The sequence below is a fragment of the Frankliniella occidentalis genome, unplaced genomic scaffold (genome assembly GCF_000697945.3).
Source record: "Frankliniella occidentalis isolate FOCC.00 unplaced genomic scaffold, Focc_3.1 Scaffold296, whole genome shotgun sequence".
Taxonomy (NCBI): domain Eukaryota; kingdom Metazoa; phylum Arthropoda; class Insecta; order Thysanoptera; family Thripidae; genus Frankliniella; species Frankliniella occidentalis.
Window position 1 is genome coordinate 279123 of NW_026267422.1, and position 10574 is coordinate 289696.

The following is a 10574-nucleotide window of genomic DNA, read 5'->3' on the forward strand; positions in this document are numbered from 1 at the left end:
GGGTTACTCGGCGAGGAGTAGGTAAGCTATCGGGATCACATTGTCTCTCTCAAACTCACGCTCTCCTTCCCTCCCGGCTCCTGCCCACGCTGCCTTCCCCCCGCGCTGTCCACCACCTGTTCGGGGCGCCACCCTCCCCGCCGCGCCACACCACAGCCCCCACTAGAACGCACTTCAGCCTCACCGCGCGCAGAGAGGTTTGTGGGGACGGTGGTGGGACACTCCCCATCCACTGGCTGGGGGAGGGGGGGCTCTGTGCACGCAACGCACCGGTTACCCGCGACCATACTTCGATCCACACGCTTCACACGCTTCCTATCCCATTCTTGCATCTGTGCAAATAAAGAGAATAACAAATAGCCTTTGAAACCTTCGTTGTGAGTTGTGTGTGTGTTTGCAAACGTTTTTTAGCCCACTCTTCTGTCGATGCGATGTGCGAAATGAAAAAAAATGATTCTATTGTCTATCTCTAAACCACTGTATCTTGTCGGCTAATTGTCTTCTGACTGTCGAAAACCATCACGATTAGCTCATAGTCTTCACGCCCCAAAACTGCTTGATCTTGGTCGTTTATTGGAAAGACAGTCCCTTAAATACTGTTTCTAATGGTGGATTCAGAGTTCCCTAAACGCAAGCGCAATTCTCACGCCAGGCATGATTTTCACGCCCAGCGCGATGAAAGTCGGTTCCTGATTGGCTGCATGAAGCTTACGGAGCGTGAAAATCACGCCTGGTGTAAAAATCACGCTTGCGTTTTATGAACTCTGAATCCACACTTACAGACGACCCCCCCCCCCTTCCCACTCCCCTCCCCTCCTTTGCTATGTACAGCGCAGAGCGGGCGACCGGCACCGGCGTGTGTCATTATTTTTGTCCACTCTTAGTTCCTTACAAACAGCGGTGTTCGTATTACGAAGCATTTGTTTGTAACTTACAAAGGATCTAAAGCAGCCATATTACGAACGATTTTCTTTCATATTACGAACACCCCCTATTCGTAATACGAAAAGCCTCGTTTGTAATACCAACCAGCCTTTTCGTAATACAAACAATTTGTTTGTAATACAAATGCTCCATATAATTTGTACGTTTACGAAGAGCAGTTGTTCGTAAGGAACTTACAGTGTCGGTTTGGGCACGGCAGGCTAGCACTAAAACTAAGTGTTCAACTGCTCAACACTAGTAAGTGTGCAACTGAAAGTTGAATACTTGCTAGTGTGCAGCTCCGTAGTCGTACACTTGCAAGTGTTCAACTCAGTAGGTGTGCACTTTGTAAGTAGTGTGCAACTCCTCGGTTGAACACTTCCTTAGACCGAACGCTTACTGTGTAGGAAGGGCTCAATCGAAGAGTTGCACACTTGCAAGTGCACACGTACCGAGTGGCAAGTATTCAACTTGCAGTTGCACACGTGGAAGTATTTAGCTTGCAGTTCCACAATTACAAGTGACTAGCTGTTGAACACCTAGTTTATCAGTCAACACGCGGGTGGTGCGGGCGGTAGGGGAAAGGAAGGCGAGGGGAGGGGGGGAGCACTAGTTTCAAAGGTATTGACCATTGCCATTATTGGCGATGAGTACTTCCTTTTGTGGCAATGAAGCGCCCTTTATGGCAATAAACAGTGAACGGCGTAAGGAAATGGGGGACAAAAGTAATATCTTTCCAGCAGCAATTAGTCGGCCACTGTCATTACGAAGGCAGTATCCAATGCCACTGTTGGCAATTAGCGGAATTTGTTTGTCAGGATTCCCCTTATACTCATTGGCAATTCAAACCCTATGCCGCACTGTCGGCAATGAAGGTTTATCGCTACATTTTGGCAATGTAGTCTTCATTGCCGATATTTTAGCGATGAACCTTCGCTTTCAACAGTTCGGTAGAGTTCAAAATGCTAATAATTTAAGAGAAAAAAATATTTCCCCTCATTGTCAAAATTGCCTTTGGAAGTACAGCTTTCGTTCGTGAACCGCAGTGTACGCTTCTCCTACGCGCACGGCAAAAATATACTCGTAATTTAACATTTGTTATAATTTTTATTTACAGAGTATGTTGTAATCTTACGACATCCCATTTTCGCTTGCACTGTAAAAATTCTTTGTTTTCTCGTCACCGTGACGAAAAAACCCATGACGACACCCGTGTACTAAAAATTAGCCATGGTATTTTCGGCATCGTGACAAAGAATTTTTAGTGTCCATCAGTTTCAAATTGATACGAAGTGCTTGTAAATTTACAATTTCAAATTGTAATTTTACGGCACACATAATGGAAAATTTTCACGAAAACCGACCGACTTTTTTTCACAGTGCCCCTCAGCTGAAGGCGGCTGAAGGTCTCGGGCCCCGCCTCGCGCGCCAGAGCACGCGAACCGGCGCAATGTCATTCATAACTGAGTGGGAGAGCCTCTGTGGTCCTACTACTTAAATAGTCAACAATCCAGGTATCTCAGTACAAGTACACTGTGCCGAGGAGAAGTCCAACGCAACAAGCATTAGTCGTATCCGAGGCTATGTCTCTGTTAGTAACGATGTAACGAGTAACGATCAGGTCCCTAGCTAAATCCGATCTCGAGATGGCGCAGCAAAATATGAAACAGACGTTCCTCGTAAATTTACAATGTATTTTGTAATTAATATTTACAAAATATGTTGCAAATTTATGACACAACGATTCTTGTAATTTTACAATTTTGAACTGTTATTGTACGACTCGCAGACAGACGAGCAACTTTTTTACCACTGGTTTATTACGCTCCGCAAGAAATTATTATCAATCATAAACGACAAAACTTAATACAAAACAATTACCATTCTCTTTGTACGAAATAAAACAATATCGAAAATAAAATTTTCCCAACCATATTTCGGGGCAATTTTCACTTTAATGTTGAGGCTATAGGTTGAGGGCGGTTTCACCCCGCGGTGCTCATTCATGCCTCGCAGTGCGTAGCGCGTAGTGACGCTTTCAGAGTAGCAGGTAACGAGGGCTCACTCATCGCATCACCCCGGCGGCATGGAGACTAGGAGGGAAGGTGAGTGTCGAGTCGAGTGTCAAGCCGGCCGACCTGGCCGGCGCTTCCGGTGGCAAATAAGGAAAAGGCAACACTGTGAAAAATAGTAGGTAGGTTTACAGGAAAATATCTCCTTTTGTAAGTAAGCGTGGACGCGTTGACTTACTAGTAAAACACTCGCTGACAACTTGTGAACACTTTTGAGAGTTTATCACCTAACCCCTGGGCTCACTCTTAAAAACTTACAGTGAAATTCACCGTAGCTTACAGTGAAAATCACCGTAAGCTACAGTGCTGCAGGCTTTCACTGTAGCTTACGGTGAAAATCACTGTAAGCTTTTAACAGTGCTCGTCCAGAAGAAAATACGACACATTCTGTAAATTAAGGAAGCTCGGCGCCTGCAAGACTCCGGGTAGGCTATCCTGCACAACACGCTTGCAATACAGGGAAGATGCTGCCTACCTACCAGGCGCTATGGGAGCTTGAAATTGTGTAAGACCTTACTTTGTGTAAGACTTTAGGAGCATAGTTGCATACTTTAATGATGTGCACGAAATCGTTGCCTATTTATAGAAGTAACATTTTCCCTTGACATTTAGAGTGTCCGACGCTTCCTGCCCCGCCGTGCCGTATTGGGCCTCTATGCGGCCGAGCCCGTCCAGACGCGGTTCACGCCCGCGGCCACAAACTGCCGGCAGACGGTAACCGCCGGCCCGTCCCGTGCGAACAGGAGCCAGCCGTCACCAGCGGCCAGCAGGCGGCCAGCCTAGCAGTTTACGGGCGGGTTTTAAAGAAAAGTGTGGAACACCACCGTTAATTTTGTATACAATTTTTAGCAGATGATACCTTAAAAACCTTTTGACTAAACGTAAAGAATGTATAAGTAAATTTAAGGTGTCAGCTAGCTTTTACTCTCGAAACGGCAAGATAATCAAGCGGAGAACAGAAAACAATTTATTTAGCGCTGGCGGAACCGTGTCCGGGTGGGTGGGTGCCTGACTGAGTGTCGCTTCAGGCCCCTACCCTTACCCTGCCTAACAATACTATAGGCTCCCCGTCCCCCTCCCTGCACAACAATACTATCCGACACCGGCCCCTGTGCCCGCGCTTTTCAACGCCGCTTGTTCGCTGAAATTGCAAATAACAAGCAACCAGAAACAAATGACAGCTAAATCCGGGAGAAAACTTGAAAACAGACATATTCTTAAATTTGTATCATCTGCTTTCAAAATAGATTCTTGATTTAGATTTTTTTATAAAAATGTGCTGTTGGAACGGTAACGAGTAGTGTAATTTTACAACGCTAAAAATACAACTGGAAACTACCGACAGTAACGGAGGGCCACTAGCGTAAGCGATCAGAGGCAGTGGGTGCGTGGATGGGCCCAGGCTGGCTGCTGTATGAAGGAGTAGCCCCCCCCCCCTTTCCCTTTCCCGTGCGAAAGCAATTGTCTTTGTGGAGGTGGTAACATATGCCGCTGTTCAGAATGTATTAATTAGAAAGTGCCCAAAACAGGAAAAACAAACATTGCCCGCTTTTGTGAGGGAAGTTGTCGATGGAACGGGGCGCCAAGAAAGGCACATCCCCGCACGAAAACGGTTTCTCCTGTTCCACCCACGCCACGCCAAGCCACTCCACCCCACCTACACTCGCATGTAATTTCTCGGAATGGGAATCGAGGCGCGTTTATTTGAATAAGAGAACACCACCGCTCTACCCCTTTCCCTTGGCGGAACCGCAGACCAGGGAGGAACACAACCAAACAGAGTCCCGCCCTTTCACGGGAGAGGGAGTTATTTTCTCGCACACACTCTCGTCTATTTTGACAGTATACATTTCAAAATGTAATATTCTCGCCCTTCGCGGAGGCTTCCCGAGGCATAATGCTACTGCTGGTTGGCGAAGAGATTTCGAACGGATTTATGTTTGGACCTGCTTTTGGGACAGGGAAATTAATTTGCTGAGAGGTGAGTCGCTATATCATGGTTTGCTTTATCACAACCGTCTGACTCCACTCGGAATTACAACCGACCAATTTTAAATAATGCATTGACAAGTTCAGAGTTAGAGGAGCAGGTTGTACTCACCGGCGGGAGGCACTCGGTCTCGGTACTCGTCGAAGCAGCGCTGCTCGGTGTCGAGCAGCGGGCCGTCCCGCGCGCCCCGGTGGCCGTCGCGGCCGTCGCCGCCCGGGTCCACCGTCATGGCGGTGGCGGTCAGGCGGCCGTCGGCCGCGTCCTGGGGGTCCGTAGTCCAGACCGTGGGCTCCAGGCTGCTGCCCGAGAAGAGGTCCTCACCAGGGTCCGGCCGTGGGGACCGCGACGAGGCTGCAGCCGGCGAGGCGGCCTCGGTGGAGGCGGCGCCGACGGCTCGCGGCCGGCGGACTGCGGCGGCCTCCCTCCTGTGCAGCAGCAGCAACAGCCGCCTCTTCCAGCGCTCCATCGCATGCGGCCCGAGACAAAGGACCGGGGCTGGGGGGCCCGGGCCGGAGCTGCAGGCGGCGCTGCAGGTGCGGCTGCCTGCGGAGCCTCAGAAGGGGCTGCAGGAGTAGCCGCAGGAGGGGCTGAAGGCGGAGCCGCAGGCTGGCCAGCGGCGGCTCACCACGCCACCGCTCGAGCCCTTGACTCCCACGGCAGCATTCCTGAATGGCACAGAGACAGAGTCGTGTCGGCACATATAATGGTGGCAGACATTCAATTGCAACCCTTGTTATGGATCGGTAACACATTATGTCGTATCGCAGTTTCGCCTAGTCCTTCTGCCCCCGTAATACCTCATCGCCCGAGTGTGGAACGAAGCGGGTACGCAATCCCCCAAAACACTCCAACGTCCACTCTGATGACAACTGGTAACAGGGAATCCTAGAACGGTTTCATATTTAGATCGTCTGGGGGGTCGGCCGGGTGCGGGCCAGGGAAGTTAGGCAACAATTCCCACGAAGATACCTGTGTAGAGAGGGCTGCATCTGCGCCTGCCTATACTAGGCAATATTTACACACGCGTGCTGAGGCGTTGCCTGCAAGGCAGGCGCAGATGCAGCCCACTCCACACGGATGTATTCGTGGGAAGTTTTGCCAAACTTTTGATGCATCACTGCATGGGCTGGGAGAGGGTGACGGCCCGAGAGGGATCCGGATGGCCCGGGAGGTACACGACGGGGGTCGCGACCCTACAGAGCAACAGGAGACGGCAACAGGTGTCGTTGTACCTCACTTGCTTCGCTGTTACACTCTTGCGAGCGTCTTTCAGCTGTCGCGAAGCGAAGCACTGGAGTTCTGCAGACAGAACACATCCTCCCCTCCCAGGCGGTTAGGCTCCCGGCGCCCCCTGCTGAGAACCCCTGCTCGCCTAAGCTGGGCTCCTGTATCCGTGGCCGGTCCGGCCAGGGTCCGTGGAGTTAGCTCGCAAGCCAAACAAGACTCTCCCGGCCCTGCTACAATATTGAAAGCAGCTTGCGCGTCGCCGTTTTCAACGTTTTGCAGAGCATTCTGTTATGAATAATCCGGGGCGCACACTGATTCACACACGCGCATGTGTGCGTGTGTGTGTGTAGGTGTGTGAGTGTGTGTGTGGCCGTGCGGGGGCTCGACATACTTAAAGCTGTGCAACATTGCGTAGCATTGAGCTGGCTGTTCGGACCCCACCGCATGTTTCGGCCGGGTAAACAGGCTACATACCGTCGAGGAGGCAGTGTTTGAACCCACGACAGGCGGGTGGCTGCAACGGAGGGGGGGGGGGGGGGGGGGTGGAACTGCCCGTCCACCGGATGCCAAACCTTTGCCGTATGTTTTATTACATTTTGCTTTTTTTTACAGGGGGGAGGGTGCGAATTTACGAGGGGAGGAAGGGAACAGAATAGAGATGAAAAGTAGAAGGAAAGGGAAATGCTTGGCAACGCTGATTACGCGATACCTCTGTCCTGCACGCGGCACCGCGGGCTCCTCCACTTTCGCGGCGGTTTCGTTTGCTGTTCGCTCGCAGGCGGGAGCATGAGGTCGAGAGCAAGGAGGAGGAGGAGCAGGAGGAGAAGGAGGAGGACGAGGACGAGGACGGCGAGGAGGAGGAAGAGGAGGAGGAGGAGAGGGAGGAGGAGGAAGAGGAAGAGGAGGAGGAGAGGGAGGAGGTGGACGGCAGGGAGTGCCGGAGGAGTGCTTCCTCCTCCGCGCGCTGCGCCCCCGCGCGCCCCCCCGGGCCCGCGGCGTGCGGGGAAAGGAACGGAGAAGAAGCCCCTCTGAGATTGCAGCGGCGGCGCGGAAGGGAAGCGCGCCAGCGCGCCCGCCGCACCAGCCCGCGCCTGCTGGCCTCGCCTCAACCACCATGCCGCACAAAAATTGGACTGTCGCTATTATTGGCGGCAGCAGCCGGCGGGCGAGCGAGCGAAGAGGAAAGTGTGGGGGAGCAGGGGAGGGGGCGGAGACCGAGACAGACGCGCGCGCGCGCACACACACACTCACTCACTCACTCACAAGGAGCTGCCGTGGAGAGTGCGTGGGGGACACAGTACGCCCCCCTTTCTTGACACTTATTGCAACACCACACATTTTGTTCATGCAGAGTGTTTTTGAGGTGGTGTTGTTCCGGGTGACAGTGCCACGACACACGGAGCCAGGCCAGCAGAGCGCTGCCAGCAGAGTGGCAGCAGCCAGCGCGAGCGGGGCGACGCGGGGCCGCCCGACGGCAGCGACGTAGGCAACCCGCACGCAGGGCTGTCCGACTGGCTGTCTACCTCCGCGGGCTCCTCGCGGGCCGCGCTCTCAGGGCTCGTCGGACACCTGCCTGCCACTGGGAAGTTCTGCAGGTGACAGTGAAGTGGGCTCCTCCCCCCTCCAGCTGAGGGCTCCAGGCTCCCGCCACTGCTCAGCTGGCCGCCGCCCTACAAGTAGCGCGTAGAGTGTAGACAGAACGTTTTGTCGCTCGGCTCCATTCCGCTCGCGCGTGGCATCGAGGGGCCGGGCTCTCGTCTCTCGGGGCTGCTCCCGGGCCCTCGGGTCGGGTCGGGCGGGGCGGTGGGCGTCTTGGTCAACAAGGAGCCGGGAGGGCCCGGCGGGTAGGGTCTGGCCTCGCGGGGGCGGGGGCGAGGGCGGGCGGCCTACACTCTTCAAGGCAGAACTTTCCCGCCACCAGTTTGAATCGACAAAGCCTCGTCGGGGCGACGGGTGGGCTTGGCTGAGCAAGTTGAGGATGACTCATATTCTCCCTTTGGCTCCCCGACGAACGTCGTCGAGTCGAGCCGAGCCGTGTTGCCGAGTCGCCGCGGAATCAGAACCAGTTGTTCGGCAACGAAGCAGTAGCGAAGCAATCTGGATGGATTTACGGAGCGGCTGATGTGTTGTTCGGCGGCGGAGCACCGACACGTCGCGGGGCGGGGCGCTCACGCGGGAGGACGACGGTACGGTGGGGGTCACGAGTGACGTGGCGCTTTAAACAGGAAAACGGGTCGTCTGGAAAAGGGGGGGAGATGAGCACCGGCGGGGGCGGCCCCCTTGTGTTGTGCGCAGCGGAACGCCCCCCCCCCACCCCCTCGCCCGGCGGCGCGCTCTCCAGACAAACACACAGAATAGCCAAGTGAGCAATGAGTGTTCCAGCGTGTGGCGCGAACGGCGGGGCGGGGCAGACCCCTCGCTGCGGTGCACCCAACGACACCGCGGGCCGCGGGTTAAAGGTACCGGAGTCACACACAGTTAAAACACTTCGATAAACGTTTTTGTAAATTTATGCACATTTTTTTTTGAGACACTGTAATATTTCACGCAAAGACCTGATCCCATGCCGCTTGTGCGGGACCGGGGCCGCGTGGGGCGCAGGTTGGCCCTGGAGCTCTCCCGTGGCCCATCCGGACGCCAGGGCCGAGCCAGGGCTCGCCGCCCTCGCCGCTCCGGAGCAGCAAGCCGAGTGACCGAATTCATGAGGCCTTTAGTACAGACTATTCTCAGGCGCCCTCCTCGCCCTCCCGCAGCAACCGCAGACAGACCCCTGACGCTGCCCCCCCTCCCCCCAGCCCCCGCCCGAGTGTAGATCAACTGCAAAGTGTACATAGGACTCCAGCAGGCAGGCCGGGCCGGGCCGGGCCGCAGAGCCAGCGCTATGTGTATGGAGCAGCAACTTAGATTGCACGTTCTGTGTTTGTCGCTCCCCTAAGGGGCGGATCACAACGCGACACTAATGTAATATATATTTTAGAGAGGCACACTCTGACGAACACCGTGGACCACACCAGAAACCTGCGGCCGGGGATGAGATCGCTCATTAAATCTCTTTTCTCTATCAGCCGTGCTTCTTGATACATCGGTATAGTCAAGCCTATTTTACGGCGTTGTCTGGGCGAGGGGGGAGGGGGGGGGCACGCCCATAATTTTTAAACGAACCCGTCAGGGACGTTTCTACCAGACAGCGGGGCACAAGGGAAGGGCAGCGTCATGGTTGGTTCAACACCACCTGTTGCATTTTCGCGTCTGTTACAGACTAACAATGTGAACACCTTGCTTTACGAGTAGTAGGTTCCCCGGGCGCGCCACCCATGCCAAAATATTCACGCCAAAAGACGCATCAACAACGATTAATACAATAAAGGCGACTAAATTTCCTTAACCATGTTCGCTTTACAGTTCACTGTTAATTGTGTCAACGAACGTATGTCCCAAAAAAATCGAGTCGATTGAATTTCGGTCTTTTTTCAGAATATATAGTTTTCGTGTCAAAATACCTTTTTTAAAAAAAGTTGATTTTTTTGGACATACGTTCATTGACACGATTACCAGTGAGTTAACAAGAATAAGAGTTGTTAACGTTTTTATATTAATTAATTAATTTCTTTCAATGTAATGGCATAGGGCAAGAGGGATGGGAGACGTTCAGAGGCAGAGGAAGGGGCAGAGAAGAAAATTGATGTTTGCCATCTCTTCGTCCAAACACCACGCAAAAAAAGAAGGGAAAACAACAACCACTATCTGACAAAAATAATTTTACCGACGACAGCAAGACTCAACTTTCAAAGTGGCTGCGGCGGGGCTCCAGCAGCACCTCGTGCTTCATGTACGGATACCCCCGAACTGCCACCACCAGGCACCGTTCCACCTCACGGTCTGCTGCCCAGGCTGGAGGGGTGATGCGGGTGGCGGCGAAAAAGGGGGGGGGGTGAGTAAGGGGCTGTCGTCAGATAATAATTCAGAAAAGCCACAGCTTCCTCGGAAGTAACCTGAGGGCGGTGCGAAGAGACGAGAGACTCCCCCCCCCCTCCCCCTCTCCGCCCCGACGTTACAAGAGTCTGCAGAGAGGCGCCCGCCCCCGCCGGGTCCGGACCCCACACCCGGAGGCCACCCGCAGCGGGCCGCAGGGGCCGTGGCAGGGGCCGCACCCGCCACGTGCAGCCTTGCCGCCCGGCCCCGCCCGTCACGGGGTGGATGCGCTGCACAGGCGCCCCCCCGGCCTCGACCAGGCCAACTCCACTGCCGAACTGTCACTCGTGCCAGACGCCCGCCCTCCCTATCCTCTCCCTTCGCTGGCGCCGAAACAAGATATACCACGGCAGCCGCGGCGCATGCAGCGAGCGGGGCGGGGCGGGGCG

At 54.2% G+C, this 10574-nt stretch overlaps 1 protein-coding gene across 1 annotated transcript in view; it reads right to left on the reverse strand.

The window, feature by feature from the left end:
- Nucleotides 1–10574, reverse strand: part of LOC113202490 (PDF receptor) — a 78145-nt gene that overhangs the window by 60619 nt on the left and 6952 nt on the right. Inside the window, exon 2 of the mRNA XM_052273733.1 lies at nt 5098–5651. Coding sequence (XP_052129693.1) covers nt 5098–5452 — 355 coding nt within the window. The 5' untranslated portion in view covers nt 5453–5651. The remainder of the gene's footprint in view (nt 1–5097; nt 5652–10574) is intronic.